The sequence below is a fragment of the Hydra viridissima genome, unplaced genomic scaffold (assembly GCF_058129835.1).
Source record: "Hydra viridissima isolate aposymbiotic clone 2 unplaced genomic scaffold, HvirCarnegie_v1 scaffold_17, whole genome shotgun sequence".
In the NCBI taxonomy this organism is placed as follows: domain Eukaryota; kingdom Metazoa; phylum Cnidaria; class Hydrozoa; order Anthoathecata; family Hydridae; genus Hydra; species Hydra viridissima.
Window position 1 is genome coordinate 3,362,509 of NW_028324316.1, and position 16,530 is coordinate 3,379,038.

The 16,530-nt window shown below is 26.9% G+C and overlaps 2 protein-coding genes and 1 pseudogene across 2 annotated transcripts in view; 1 reads left to right on the plus strand and 2 right to left on the minus strand.

The window, feature by feature from the left end:
* LOC149877115 (E3 ubiquitin-protein ligase HECTD1-like) overlaps positions 1–16,530 on the minus strand; it is a 189,035-nt gene that overhangs the window by 20,775 nt on the left and 151,730 nt on the right. The window contains exon 2 of the mRNA XM_090074536.1: positions 2,808–3,010. The gene's annotated coding sequence lies outside the window, so the exon portion shown is untranslated. The remainder of the gene's footprint in view (positions 1–2,807; positions 3,011–16,530) is intronic.
* LOC149877116 (myosin light chain kinase A pseudogene) lies at positions 1,076–2,785 on the minus strand (annotated as a pseudogene).
* Positions 7,997–15,930, plus strand: LOC145182682 (uncharacterized). The gene is made up of 17 exons (XM_090074658.1): positions 7,997–9,166; positions 9,310–9,379; positions 9,682–9,769; positions 10,085–10,247; positions 10,478–10,598; positions 10,913–11,092; positions 11,777–12,111; positions 12,213–12,248; positions 12,808–12,920; positions 13,102–13,658; positions 13,802–13,979; positions 14,061–14,237; positions 14,421–14,667; positions 14,752–14,833; positions 15,210–15,283; positions 15,419–15,553; positions 15,645–15,930. Exons 1-17 carry the CDS (start codon positions 8,324–8,326, stop codon positions 15,747–15,749), a joined length of 3,504 nt encoding a protein of 1,167 aa, XP_089930784.1. The 5' UTR covers positions 7,997–8,323; the 3' UTR covers positions 15,750–15,930.

Below are 16,530 nucleotides of genomic sequence, written 5' to 3' on the forward strand. Positions count from 1 at the left end.
ATATAAATATCAAATAAGAATAAAATATTGATATAAATATTAGATTATTATAATCATTAGAATATTTATCAGGAATAGGCAAATAAAATAAAAGTAAAAGTAAAAAACAGACTGATACACGCTAATTAGAGTTCATGTCTCAAAACACTGAAATGAGTAGATATACAATCTACACAAAATGACTGAAAAAAGTAGTTTCATCTCCTGAAATGCTGATTATTTATAAAAAAAAGTTTTTTTTCAATATTAAAAAACTTCGACCATGTTCAGCTATCTCTTAAACACTTAGCTTCATTCTCATTCTACTAGGGATTTTTTTTAAAAAGTTTTTTATATATATGGCAAGTAAATTATGGGTTGAAACTATTGAAACTTTAAACAAATAATATACATGTTTAAAGTTTATTTGTATGTATGTATGTATGTATGTATGTATGTATGTATGTATGTATGTATGTATGTATGTATGTATGTATGTATGTATGTATGTATGTATGTATGTATGTATGTATGTATGTATGTATGTATATATGTATATATGTATGTATGTATGTATGTATGTATGTATGTATGTATGTATGTATGTATGTATGTATGTATGTATGTATGTATGTATGTATGTATGTATGTATGTATGTATGTATGTGTGTATGTACGTATGTATGTATGTGTATATATATACATGCACACATCATGTATCAATTAATAAACAATAATAAAAACATTTTTAAGCATTTTGCTATATATTACTACATACAATATAAACCTAACAAAATACTATAACAAAACATTTAAAAAAAAAAAAAAAAATGAAGAAGTCATGTAATAAAAAGGAGGCTACATATATATACATATATATATATATATATATATATATATATATATATATATATATATATATATATATATATATATATATATATATATATATATATATATATATATATATATATATATATATATGGATACCAAATGAAACATTAAGCTTTTTACTTATATAGACACAGGAACCTCATAGCTTTTTTTTAAGAGAAAGTACTTTTTGAAAAACATAAAACGAGCTACTCAAATAAACTAAAAACCAAAATGTATATTTTTTTAAATTAGAAAAATAATTCATAAAAATAGCTATTTGTCTTATTAAATTTTTCTAGCTAGAATATTTTACTCTTTTTGATGGAGGCTTTATTGCCTTCCCAGTAAACCAAGGATGACACAATGCATCATTTATTGTAATTCTTTCTAAACAATTGACAGTTAAAAGTCTTTTAACAAGATCTTTTGCATCATCAGAAATGTTTTTCCAGATGTTTTCTGAAATTTCAAAGTTACCCTTCCTAATTTGATGATCAATTGTTTTAAGAGCAGTCTTTTGAAAAGGAGGTTTTGCACAAAGCATTATATACAGAACACAGCCCATAGACCACAAATCTACAGCAGATGTGTAGCCTTCTTGAATATTATTTAGTAGTTCAGGAGCACAGTAATTTATGGTACCAACTGCAGTGTGCATAATAGATTGCTCTGAAACAAACCTACTAAGTCCAAAATCTGTAATTTTCAAGATGCAATCATCTAGATTCTGAGAACTCAGTAGAATGTTTTCTGGCTTAATGTCTCTGTGGACAATATTATTAGCATGCAAATGCTGTAAAGCTTCCAGCAATTTTAAAAACAATGCTTTACACTTTAACTCCGACATAGCACCTTTCTCTGAAATATATGTTAAAAGATCACCTCCAGAAACATACTCCATTACAATTGCTACAACTTTGTCATTCTCATAAATATCTTTAACTTGTACAATACCAGGATGGTTCACACAACTAAGAAGATTACCTTCATATGCCAGATCTTTGTTAGACGCACACTTCTTAAGCAATTTGACTGCAACTTGTTCGTGAGTCCTTTTATTGGATGCCTGCTTAACAATTCCATAACCTCCCTCTCCAAGAACAACGAATGGATTAAGAATATACTTAGCACAAAAGGCTCTTGGTAATCTCTGTTTTTCTAACAAAATATCATAATAATGGAAGACTTTGTTTCCGGCCACTGCTAAAGAAATCTGATCACCAGATGACAAAACTCTTTTCTTCTTGTTACCAACTAGATCTTTGTTTATAAATGTTCCACAAAAACTATTGTCTTGTAAATAAACTACATAACCAGTTTCTGATCTTGCATCATACTCTTTGAAAATGATAAAGTGTTTTTTAGAAATATGTAAAAAATATTCAGACACATCATTCTCTAAGAAAACATACGAACAACTAGGGAGGCGTCCAAAAGTAATTGGGTCATCCTTAACTAGTTTAAATGTTTTATAACATGGCTTAAATGGAAATAAAATTCCCCACGCTGTTAAATCTTCTTGGCTTTCAACTTCTAATTCTTCTGATGATGAAATTGGTAATGTTGAAGCTATTGAAGAGGGGTCACTGGATGAAGAAGATTTTTCTGAGTGTGAGTGAAGTTCGCTACTTGAAGAACTGCTTTCATTTGGTTTCAGAGACATTTTTTAAAACTTGATGGTAAAAGCTTAAGTACAAATATTCAATAAATAATTTACATACATTCTAGAACAATATTAAAAGCTATATAAAACCATTATCAGGAGTTCTTAACTTTTTATTTATTTTTTTTTAATTTGTAAAAGAAAGCAGAGTTTTTTTTTGTTGATAGTGTTATTTGCATGATAACAAATTTATGAGGACTGCTTTAAAAAAGAATTATGATTGTTGGTACTTCTATAATTGAATTGTTAAAATCTATTTGTGTAATATTTTGTACTTAAGGGTATATACCTATATTGTGTTTACACAACTGAATTTGTAATAGACAAGGAGATCTTTTATTTTACTTAATTTGCATTAGTTTTGCAGGCTTGTTTCTTCTACTGCAATTGTTGGTAGTATAACACATTGATTAACTCAGCAGTTTGCTCCTAATTGTGTTTTTCCAATGGTCATATAAGTTGGATACTTGCTTTTTTTATCTTTATAAATTTCTAAATAAATGAAAAAAACGAAATACATTCTTATAGTCTCTCAATAGTTTATCTGTTATTGGAAAATGAAAAATATATATATTATACATATAAATATATGTATATATATATATATATATATATATATATACATATATTTATATGTATAATATATATATATACATATAAATATATGTATATATATATATATATATATATATATATATATATATATATATATATATACATATATATACATATTGAAACTATTATGTATGTAAATATTTGATTATTTAACTCCATCCTTTAAAAATAGTCAAATGATAAAAATTCCTTCTTGATTGCATATCAAGTAATAATAGTTTTATACAAAAATTTAAATCTGATCTTGTATTTACAACCATTTCCTGTTTTTATGTTTCTATATTTAAAGTTTTTAGAAATTTAAACCATTTTATATATATATTTATATACATTCGCATATATATGTATATACACAACAAAATAATCACTTAGCATAGCATTATGTAAATATTCTATATTAGCTACTATTCCTTTCTAGTCGAATCTACTTTATGAAGTAAATACGTTATAAATAACCTTTAAATCTTCTTTAAACACGTTATGTAATATTAATTATACGGTTTTAATCATTTTTTATCATTTTAATTTCATCATTATTGCTAAAGTTCAGAGAACAAAACTAATTCTACTTTAAAACTTTTTTTTTTTTTCTCCATGCTAAATCAGCTTAAAATATTCGGTTACGGTAGAAAAGCATAATAATTAATAATGCTCTCCCTTTTTGTAAAAATTTTCTTTTTTTGAGCGATAAAAAATATTTTTGTATTTTTTTTGCTGTTTTTTTGTTTGAATAAGTTGTTAAATAAGTCTCAGAACTTTTTTTTCAATATAAAAATAACTAGTAATATCACTTCTTTTTTAAATATTAGCCAATATACAATAAAAACATTGAATACTTTGAGAACTTTTTATTTGACCAACCAGACGGCGGAGAACAATTTAACAAACGATACTGTTTTTTCCTTCTCATTTAAATCATTGGTTGAACTTTCATTCGGAAATTCTTTATTCCGAAAAGGAAAGAAAAAACACACCAAACAAGCCACAGTGAAAAAAAAAATAGCGAAAGTTCACCATTCAATGTTTTTTATTTGGCAGCAACTGCTCGTTTGATATTAGTCTCCTAGCTATAAATCAGAAAATACAAATTTGGCTGAGTTCTCATTTCATTTTTTTACTAAAAAATATTATTGGTTGGTATTTGCTTTTATTTTAATTCTCTTTTTATTTCTATACTTTATTAAACTTTTTTTTAAACTATTGAAAGTCAAAAAATATGTATTTTAAACAGACCAAAAGCAATGGCAGTATTTTATATCACAGCGTAAATATACCTTACACAAAACTAATGAGTAGAGATGGTTTCTTAAAATCTGCCCTTCAAAAGAAAGTAAAAAATAAAACAAAACCTGAACCTTGCATGCGAATTGATGTTTTATTGGAGTGTACTTGCAAGAGGCTGAGAAATGAAAGGAAACAACAAAGTAAGGAAAGACTAAAGGCAGATGATGAAGCTGTAGCAAAGCATACAAAACAAAAGTACATTGGAGATGAAAACATATCTGATATTTTAAATGAAAGCATTGATATACAATGTTCTGACATATGCTCAATGATTGATGAAAAGGAACTTTTTTCCAATTCCTCAAATATATGGAATAGTAAAGACGATGTTAAAGAGTTTTTATCTCAAGGAACAGCTGATAGTAATAATAATAATAAATCTGCAGAAACTTCAGAATCTTTGTGCAAAAAAAGTGATACAGTTGATTGTCTAACCTCACTTGTCTCTAATTATGATATTGGTTCATTTACAATGGAGTTTGATAGTTTGTATAAAGAACTTGTTCAAAATTTGGTTTCTGTTGAAACATTCATAACTCAGTCACCAGCTTATATATAACTAAAGAATCATAAATTATCATATTCAATGACTTTTAGTATTGGCTGCATGGTTTACAATTGTATTCAATGAAAAATGAAACATGTTTTGTAAAAATATTTATCATTTTCTCTGCTATTGTTGCTTAGTCTATAAGTTCAATTTTTGAAATATATACTCAGATCTAGTTTTTTTTTTTTTATTTTTTATTTTTTATTTCTTACTAAAACTTTTGTTCTAACTAATATGTATATACAGTACCAGCAGTTAATCTTAATTTTTATTCTCAATTAAAAAAAACTGAAGTTGTTAAAGTTTTCATGCTAAAATCTGTATAAATTTCTTGCTTTTCTTATTTATAATAAACAAGCTGAATTTCAATTTTTTTTAATTGATATTTCCCTCTAAATTTATTTTTTATTTGTATATACTTAATTTTTTTCTTTAAAAATGGAGAATTTAAATTTTATGTTTTACTAATAACTTTATTAGACTAATCATAAATCAGCTCGTCATATTGATGTATATATACTTTATATAAATTTCTTATCGATTTCAATGTTTTTTTTTGGAGGAAATATTTATATTATTTTCTATCTTGTGTTCATTATATATTACAACTATTTGAAATAAAAGATGTTAAATTATAACATGTTTGTTTTTAATTGCTTAATTAAGTGTGCTTAGAATATATCGTCATTGCTGGCGCCGTAATTTGAACATGTGCTCATTAATTATGCTAAAATATTAAATAAGTATCTGCGTCAATTATCACAGTTAGTTAATTCAAGGATTGTGCTGTGAAATGACACGTTTTTGATTTGCTCGACAAATTACGATTTTTACGTCTATAGAAGAATATGTATTTTTACAGTAGGATTGGGGTTTTCTTTACAATCCTAGGATTAGACTTTTTTTAAGAATACAATCTAAAATAGCTTACAGTTTTGATAATTTTTATCTTATAACCTTAGGCGGTTGAACAATTTTAAACTTAAATTTCTTCATTTGAGATTTGAATGTTTTGAATGAAAATAGTTATAAAAAAAATTTTTTTCAAAATAAAATGCCTTGAATTTTTTTACTTCGAAAACCTTGTTACGAAAATTTGTTTGGTTAAAAAAGTTTCTGACTTGTTCAAATTGCCGGCTGGTTGTCTCTTAACAGCATCAACAATTATGTTTAAGTTGTCAATTATATATATGAATAACCGCTTAGAGTGTTTAATATTTATTTTTTCATAAATAGTTCGATATTTAAATTTTATTTCTTAATATATGAAAATATTTCTTTTTGTAATTATACTGAGTTCTTTCGATTTTTATTTTATGCAGTAGTTATTTGTTTTTAAACAGTAAACTTTCTGAAAATATAATGGCTCCTTACATGCACTATGAAAATAAAAGTAAATCTGATGTTTAGAAAATTTTTTTGCGAAAAGAATACGGGGAAAAGGTCTTATAAGCATTTACTTTCCACCCATAAAATTAACCTGGTAATAGGTACTACTTCGGTAAGCAAACTATAAACAAAAATAAATAACGAAATGTTAACCAATTATTTTCCAATACGAAAAATTACTTTTTGCTCTTGCCGCAATGATGGCAACTCTTGATGAAACTTCGTTCAATGTTGCATGCCGTTCAATTCATTTATGTGCAGATCTTATAGCTGCAGGATTTGGACATCATTAAGAAACTGTCGATATTTGTATAATAATTTGCATGCAATAATCTATCAGTTCTGGAACAAGATCAATGTCTCCGGATATGTATATCAAAATTGTTAGAATCGTGCATTCGGTTTTTATTGAAGTATTACATCAAAAGCAGGATATATATAAAAAAACAAAAATCAGAAACTCGGCGTAGACGAACAATTAAAAGAAAAAGGCGATTTTTCAGAGAGTACACTTGCGAGGATAGAGATTTTTCTGATAACAAAAAAATTGCATTATTTTAAAGATAGTATGGATATCGAGGTCATCAATATGATATTACTAAGGTAAGTTGTGATCCAGTGAAAAAATTGGTAATAACTGTTCAGAGGATCGTCAGCAAAAAACAATATCTTGCATAAGTATTCTGTGGCTAAGTTCGAGAAGCAAATCTTTAATAAAAGTCTGTAAAACTAAATGGAACAGCTTTTTATTAATACTTCAACACGTTTATTTGTTAAAATGTTGTGTACAAAAGGCATTAATAGATATCAGTCTATCTGAAGGTGAATCTTTTTCTTTTTCTGATAATAAAATTAGAATGATATTAGCCATTATCAAAACTCTCTTCACAATATAACATTCTGTCGAGTCCCTTTGTATTCGGATGCAAATTTGATCACCACCAACGTTAACTTTTATGTAAAAAAACCCTAAAGATTTTGTTTACTTTTTTTGTCAAAAATTACTTTCAGCTCACATTCTTCGAATGCAACAAAGGAGAATAAGTAAGAGTGGGATCCTTAAGTATCTGTATTTTGGGACTACCGATGTTTGGGCAGAATCTGAAGAAAGGCTCATAACACTTCCTTCTTAAATAAAATGCTGCAAATTAATAGTGGATCCACTCAATTGATTAGGCGCTTAAAGATCAGCTACATCACAAACAGCTTATAACCCCAATGTTAAACTTTCTGTTTCAAATGAGGTACCTCTTAAAGTTGTATATATTTCTCCTGAGTCTTCATTTGAATCTCTATAATCTGCTCTAAAAGAACTTTTTAATATTTAAGACGAGCTCAATAGCACTATAAAAAAGAAAATTAACCGAGGATCCCCATTCAATGAGAGACGTTTTCGACGAAAATTCAAAAAGAAGTGCAGTAGTTTGAAAATGAGGAACACGAGGTGACTTTTTAATGACTATTAAACCTATCAGGTTTAATTTACTAGGTTTGTATATTGGTGTAATAATCTCCACTATTGCTCTTACTTGTTAAAAAAAAAAATATGAAAAAGTATGAAAAATACTCCTCTGTCGGACTCGGTTCGAAAGTTTGGCATCTTGCACACTTGGTTGAAATGTGTGTTGGACAAATATTTAGGATGCAAAAATTTGAGCGCGAAAAATTAGGACGTTACGCGGCTTGGTTAAACTTGGTGATGTATCTGACTAGTTATTTTCACAACATCAAGTTTAAGAATATTAACTTCATTTTTGAAAATGGTTTTTAACCATTTTAAGTATAGAAAATTTGAAAACCTTTTTAATTTTTTTGTAAGTAATCTTTAGTCGTCTTAGTAACTGCAAGTATCAGTACAAAGTTTGGTGTTGAAAGTTATACAAAAAACCCTTATCTAAATATATGAAATAATCCAATAAAAAAATCATAAACAATTGTTGAAGAAGAAAAAAATAGTTGATGCAAATATGGAAGACTTTTTTCAAAGTCCAACAAATGGAGTTGTTCAAGTGATAAATCCTGATTTAAAACTTATTCCTGTAATAGAAGGAGAAACTTTAAGTTCTGGCAAACCTATATATGACGGTGGTGACTTAGAGGTTCTAACTGAGAACAAGTCAGTTGCAAATTTTTCAAATAAAGAAATAACTTTGGATACTGGTGATGAAAATCATGATTCAGAAGATGAAAATTTAAAAAAAAACAAAAAAAAACGGGAAGAATGTGTCCAGGAATCTGAAGTCATCTCTAACAATATAGAAAATATTCTTAACAGTAAATCTTTATCTAGCTTAAAAAACAATTTATCTAGTGATTCTGAAGATGAACAAATTGGCTTCAAAAGGCCTTTTTTAAACAAATCTAAACACTCTGAAGGTCTATCTAATCAAAAACTAACAGATGAATTCTATTCAATTAATAATGATGATAATTCTTTCAATACATCAAGTTCTGCTAGAAAAAAATTTTTTTTTCATGATAGTAGTAGCGAAGATGAAACTTTTAAAAGCTGTAAAACTTTACCTAATCGCAAATACTCTGAAAGGTCTCGAATTAAAAAAGAAAAGAAAAGTAATTTATTAACCAAAATTAGGGAGAAGAAAAGTATGAAGTCTAACAATGTTAACAGCAATGAACTAACTGGCAGTTTTGATGAAACAGAAACAGTTATAAACAATGCTTTAGATAATAAAGACATATATACACAAGATAATTCATCTGACGATAATAAATCATCAGAAGACAGTGATCATGAAGAGCTTCTAAAAGATAGAAAGTCAGATACCAAAAAAGAAAAAAGAAAAACTAAAGTATGTTGTTGATAATTTTTAAATTACTTCCTAAGCCCGTTATGTATTTGAAGTGAATAATTGTTTAGCTTATTGATTTTCACTTCTTAAGAGAAAAAAAGAAAACTTTGCTAAATGTAATTTTATTGTTCAAATCATTAAAGGCTAAAGTGAAGCGAATCTGTAAAAGTGACATTCAAGAAATTAAAAGTGAGCAACAGAGAATGTGCAGAGGTTAGACTAAATTCATTTTCTAAAAATGATGTTGTATGGATAAGAGTGATATGAAGGCACACACAAGATTTTACTGTGCTAATAAACTCAAAATACACATCCTTTGTTAATGAAGTAAATCTTAAATCTTTAATCTTTAAAAGATAGGAAGAATAATAAAAGGTCATAAGCTTTAGGATTGTTCCAAAAATCTAAATAAAGTTTATTAGTTAGATTTACTCTAAAAATGCAATCACATTATTTTTTCCTTTAGCAATTTCAGAAAAATCCCATTAAATAGTATGTACAATATTTTCTTTTAGAACAGACATTCAAAATTCCGTCTCATGTGCCAGCAGTAAGACCAATACAAGATTTTCTCAAGCGTGTTCCCAAGCTCAAAAGTTATGGGTAAGTGTTTTAAATATTTTTAAACATTTAGTTTAATTTAAAATATTGTTACTTAGTTCTAATTGTATAAAATTTTAAATAAGTTTTTTTTTCCTAATATTTAAATCATTTTTTCCCAAGGAAACTCAGAAAATTGTTGGATTTTACAAAAAAAAATTGTTTAAAAAAAGGGGTTTAAATAATTTGAACCTTTAAACAAAATCTTTAATTTCAAATAATCTCAAACTGTAAACTAATATTTGTAACATCCTAAAATTCTTTGGATTAGTATTATCAAATTGAAAATTTGATTTGAAAATTTTGTTGCATTTTTAGTCAAGTAAATGAAAAGATAAATATGGAATCACCAAACTCACAGATTTTAAAAAAGAAACCAAAGATTGAAGTTTCAACTGGTTCTATTGAGTTTGATCTTGATGCAGAACATAAAAAAGTAACAGGCCACAAAAAAACTGTGTCATTGGATTCTTTTTTGGAGGTATTCTTTTGGGAAAATCAGCAAAATCTGATACTTTTGTAAATAAATTTCTGTTTTTGCATAAAGTAAACTTATTTAAATAGGTGCAAGTCACATTTTTGAATTCTGTAAAACTCTGCTGGAGAAAGATTTAAAAATAAGTCAGTAAACCTCAAAATGATTTTTATTTTCATATCCTTGTTTTTATCTCTGGTTTATTTACATTGTTATGTTTGTACTTTTATTTAAAGAAAGTTGCCATGAAAGCAAGTAACCAAAAAAAGGTTATTTCTGTAGCTTCACAAGCTGTCCCTTATGAAAATAAGAACACCCAATTTACAATCACAAACTCAAAAAGTTCTAAAGTTCCAGGTATCTGCTTCTTTTTATAATTATATTTACATTTTTATATTTATGTGTTTTAAAAATGCTATACTATATAACCAATTAAAAGTATATAAGCCAATTAAAGTTACTAGACTAAAAATTAGATTGAACATTATTTACAGATAGAGACTCCTAAATGCTTAATCTGAATGCTACACTCTTAATTTTAAGTTTTGTTTTTTTTTTCTATTAAAACAATTCTCTTATTTCTTTTATATTTCTTTTATATTTGTATCATAAATTATAAAGTTGTATTATATTGTAACATCTCATTTTTAATTCATATATGTGATGCTCAGGAGAAAGTCGATTGATTTTGAAAAAGCAGTTGAAGGAAAAGATTCGAAATGAACGCTATCAAAATCACCTTGAAGTAAAGAAGCAGTTGGAGATATCAAATGAGGATTCTGAAGAGGAATACATAGATGAAGGTGTGTCTTCTAATGAGAGTGAAGATGAAGAAAAAGACAATAAGATAGGTAGTTTTGACTTTTTTTATTTTTTGTTTTTTCAAATTATTATTTATTAGATAAATTTCTTAAAATATTTATTTAAACTTTAACCTAAAATTTATATATTTTTAGATGTGATTTAGTGTGTAAAAATATGTCCTTTCTTTTTAAACAGGTTCTACACTTAAAAGTGCCTCAATTATAGTTTTTTATTATACATTAAAAATAATGATAAAACTAAACCACAATTAAACTTTTTAAAAAATAGGTTTTCATTTATTTACAGTATTTATGCTATTTTTTAATGAATATGTACTTCACAACAAAAATATTAGCCAATTTCCTTCAAGAATATGTCCTGGAAAACTATCATGAAGTCAATTTACTATACATTCTTTCAAAGCAGCTATAAATTGAACAAATAATTGTAACTTTTTAATCACATAAATCTACTCATTAAAAACAATATTTTTTGCAACAAAAATTACTGGTGTCCTTTTACTCTTTGTAATGTATCGATTACATAATAAAGAGCAAAAGAACACCAGATTGTCTTTTTTTTAGATTGATTTCATTGACTAAACATATTTGTTAAGAAATAGAAGTTATAGTTATATTCGTTAATCAATAATTTTAAAAAATAACCATTTAAAAAAACCTGTTTGCATTTACAAGAGATGTAATAAATTCATATCCTATTGGTTTATTTAGCTTCTTCTGACGAGGAAATAGAAAAATGGAATGTTGAAGATGAGCGTAAACAAATAGAAGATGTTATGAATGATCTTGATAAAAAAAAAATAAAAGAAGATCAAGAAAAATTTGACAATAATCTGACACCCTGTAAGGAAGATTTCTCTCGTTGGGATGATTCTTCCAGCACTTTGTCAAGTATTCTTCCGGCTGGTCAAGGAGAACCAACTGACCCAAAAGTAATAACTCATTTGGATGGAAGGATAACCCCTTCTACAAAGTTGTTGAAGTCTGGTCTACTAGATTCAGCTAGTAGAACAAGCTGTAATAGTGAAGCAATGAAGGAAAATGAAGTAAATATACCTTCTTAAAATTATGTAAAATATAAATTTGTTTATGCATGTATTTTGACTAAACTTTTTATTTAAAAATAAAATTCTTTCATTCATAATAGGCAACATTCCTCAATTTGCCCTGTGAAGACACACAGGTTAGTAGAAAACAAAGTTGGAAAATTTTTCTAAATTTTAATGTAAATTGAATTTTTCTAGAAAATGATAAATCATGTTAAATTAAGTGAATAAGAAAAAAGAAAATGAAGAGGATGTAATTCTCTATTTAACCTGAAATTAATATGGTATTATCACAATTTTGCATTTCATTAGTAACCATTAGTTAGAGTGTGCTCAAAATCTACAGTAAATGAATAAAAGAATATTTTTTCAAATTGCTTTCTCTTTATTTGTGGTAGTTTTCTTTTAAATTGTTAAAACTAAGGTTATTCATTTGCAAATAAGCACATGCATCATTACTTTTAATGTGGCCAGGATTGTACTTTTAATTCCTTTAACGAAATCAATAAAAACCTTTTTTTTAAAAAAAAAAATATTGATGGTTTTATTTATGTTTATCAGGATATCGTTGGTATCATGGATTTTCCTTTCCTTAAAAAAATTATGAAGTAATTACAAAAATGAAATAATTATAAAAAAATTATAATTATTTCATTCAAAGAAGTTTTAAAAAGTAGGATTTCATTTTTCAACTAGGATTTGTATAAAACAAGCGAACCAATTATCATGAAAGAAGATTTACAAAGGCGTCCGTTTTCTTTCTCTCTTGATGAAGATTCCCAATTTGATCAAATACTTGATTCTCAAGGGTATACAATTAAATTTATTTTCATTAAGCAAATCTTTTATTCTTAAAAAAATCATTTCATAAAAGTATTAAGTTTAATCCATAATTGTGATACTACAAAGCATAGTTGATATTTAATTTGTTTATAGTATTTCATACTAAGAAGGTTAATGCTGATATTTTTATTTGTTTTTGTTCTTCAGTTTCTTGCAAAGTAATAAAGTTGAAAAAATGCGTGGAAAAAAATTATTTGAAAAAGAATTTTCTCCAGAACCATATGAAATGTCTATGTCACAAGTGTTAGGTTTATGTTCTGGGAAATTTCAAAGTAATGAGACAAGTACACACATTTCTGAAACTTTTAAGTCACCATGTAACTATAATGGTCCAAGCTATAACTTGTCTATGAACAAAAATAATGGAACAGATGCATACAGTTTGTGTTCAAGTATAATTGTAGTTGCTTCTGATGCTGAAACCAGTGATGCAAGTTCTATGTTCAAACCAATAAATGATAATTCAAAAGAAAGTAGCTTACTAAGTTTGTGCTCAGATAATTCTTCTTTTCACACCACTAGTGATATTAAAAAGGAATCAGCAACTGCATTATTTGACAATAATCTGCAATCCCAGAATGCTGGCCTGATAGAATTGTGTTCAGGTAAATTTGTAACATCAGAACAATCTGATGTAGATGGTTCAGACAATGCAGTTGATTTCTCTGTTGAGCTTTCCAAATCACAAGAGGATTTCTTAAAAGGTTTTTTTTTTTAATAATCATTTATGTTGGTAATAAGTACTATTTTATAAGATTCTAATTACTCATATATGAAATTTTTCTACAGAAATATCTTATTTGAATTATTTTTCATTAAAGGTATATTGCATAATTTACTGTTTAAGCTGATGACTCAGGACAAAATAATGTTGACAGCAGCGAGGAGTATGAATTTCATGACAAAACAAATGAAGAAGATGTTGATGAATCTGAAGATAACTCTGTTGTAAATGATAATGAAGAAGAGTATAATGATTCTGAAAATGAAGAAGCAATTGAATGGAAAGAATCTCAAACAAATGGGTAATTTTCAAATTTTATTTTATTTTTTTTAATTGTTTAATATTCTTTCAAAGTATGAGATTGTAATTTTTTGTTTTCAAGGAAAAAACGGCTGAACAAGAAAGCATTTTATGAACATGAAGCTGAACTCTCAGGCAGTGATGTAGGTTCAGATGATGAAGATTTAGGTAGTGAATATGATGAGTATGAGGAAGACTCTATTGATGAAGATCTTCCAACTGAGGAAAAGCTAAAAAGACAAGTTCACAGAATTCATCAGTTAGTAGACTTAAATGATCTTTTTTTTTTATTCAGATAATTTTCAATATTTCACTATCACTTCATGATATGACAATTTATATAAAACATCAACATATGACAATTTATATAAAACATCAGTGTTAAGTAATGTCAACATTGATGTTTTATATAAATTGCTATTTAATATTTCATTTACTTTAGACGAAAAGTTCTCGATGAAGATAAGCGAGAGCTACGTTTGTTACAAGAGCTTTACCTTGAAGACGGTGATTTAGGCGGAGGGGCGAAGCGTAAACGAAACTTTCGGTGGCAAAATATTGATAATACTGGGTTTGAAGATCAGTCTTCTCATATATACTCTGATGGCGAAGAAGAATTCCCTATGGACGCTGATGTTGATAAGAAAATCGTTAGATTGCAGAAAGAAAAGTTTTTGCAAGAACTGCAGGTATTACGTTTTAATAGAAATATTGAGAACGTTTTTCGCATAGAAATATTCTCATTAACCTACCTAAATATGTATATTTTTAAGCAATCGGAAAACGCTCATCTCGATGAGAATAGTCAGTCTATCTTAAATATGATTAAAGATTCCAGTTACTTTACTCCACCAGGTAATCTCATTTCTTCTACTTAATCCTATGCATTACTTTGATGATTACATTTTGCAGTGTGTTTATTATGTACTTGAGAATTCTATCGACGCAACTTAAGAAAAATCATTGTTTCAGTTGTCAATTACATATTATTCTACATTTAGGGTTCTTTATAAAATGCTTTTTGTTGATCATCTTTTTTAGTGAAAGTTCGCATACGGTTATGTTTTTGACCGATTTATTGTTAAGTAATTTAACTGAGCAATTAAACTAAATGACCGAATAAGTTAAATAAATAACCGAATTATTGTAAACTAAAACGCGCTAACTATAATAGTTCTACAAAAAATATTTATGGTAAATGAAATCATTTTGTTTGCTTCTTTTTCTTTAGTTTTGTCTCAGTCGCGAATACTTGAAAGGATATCATCCCAACCTCAGAGTAAATCTGTCTCTAAGAAAGCGTCTGTAAGATCTTTAAATTTTAAAGGTTTCTCAGTTTCACACAGAAACAAAAATTTATAGTAGTGATTTTTTTTTTTTTTTTTTATCAAATTAATAACATTTATCAATAGTTTGGTAAAGGTCGTCTCTATTGATTAGGGTTCTTTCCTGGCAAGGAGTAGTGACTTGTCTCGCCTTTCACATGTTGTAGCGGGGAAAAAAACTAAATCCACCACCAAATCATTTGTCTATATGACAGAAGAATGTAAAGAATCTGCTCAAGATGTTATAATGGTAGAGTGCAATTTTCTTTTTAATCATAGTCCATTTTTTGGTATAATCTTTGATAAATTTAAGTTCATTTCTTTTTCCTTTTCATCTTCAGAAAGACAGCCTCAACCATAAAGTCATCCCTCCTGCAAAAAGAATTAAAGTTGATCGTTGTTTAGACGTCAAAAAAAACTCGAACAGTATTTTCAGTCATTTTTAATCGTTTTTTTTTTTTTTTTTATCTTTATAAAAAAAAAATGCACGATTAACCTTAGCCGTCAATTCCAAATTTTGTATTTTTAATTTTGGCTTTTTCATTATTTTTGTAGATAATCCTATATATTAAATAGTATTTATATTTTATTAATGAAAAATACATTTCTTAAAAGATATAAATATGATCGACTCGTTCTTATTTCTACTCGAATTACGCATACTTGAAAAAAACGTTTCTATTGTAGCGAGCATACATCTAAATTTTTTTAAATTTTTGACCTGTTTTCATCTCGGTAAGGTGGCTCTGAACCTCATTACGATGATAGCACAAGCAAAGTAGAGATACAGATAAAAGTTTCATTAAAAGAGCTTGAAAAACATTTTTCTTTTCTGTTTTTCTGCCTAAAGTTTTTTAATCTAATTAGCTTGGCTTTGTTGTCATGACGCTGATGTTTCAAGTTTATTTACTGAAGAATATATTTATAAAATATTCATTGTAAAGAAATAATTTTCTTTTTTTTTTTTTTCTTTTAAAAAAAAAAAAAAACTTAACTGTTAAATAGTGCATTGAGAATATGAACCGTTTTTAGCAAATCTGACGGAAGAAATCATTTTAACTTTTATAATATCACGTAATACAGTTGTACGGTCTGCAAATTTAAATTCACAAGTTTTGGCAAAAATTAGAAATTAATGACAAACAAATAATATTTACGATTTAAATTCTTTCGACGAAAGAAGTTCACGGAAATAAATTTAACTAAAACTCGTTCAACTTTTAAATT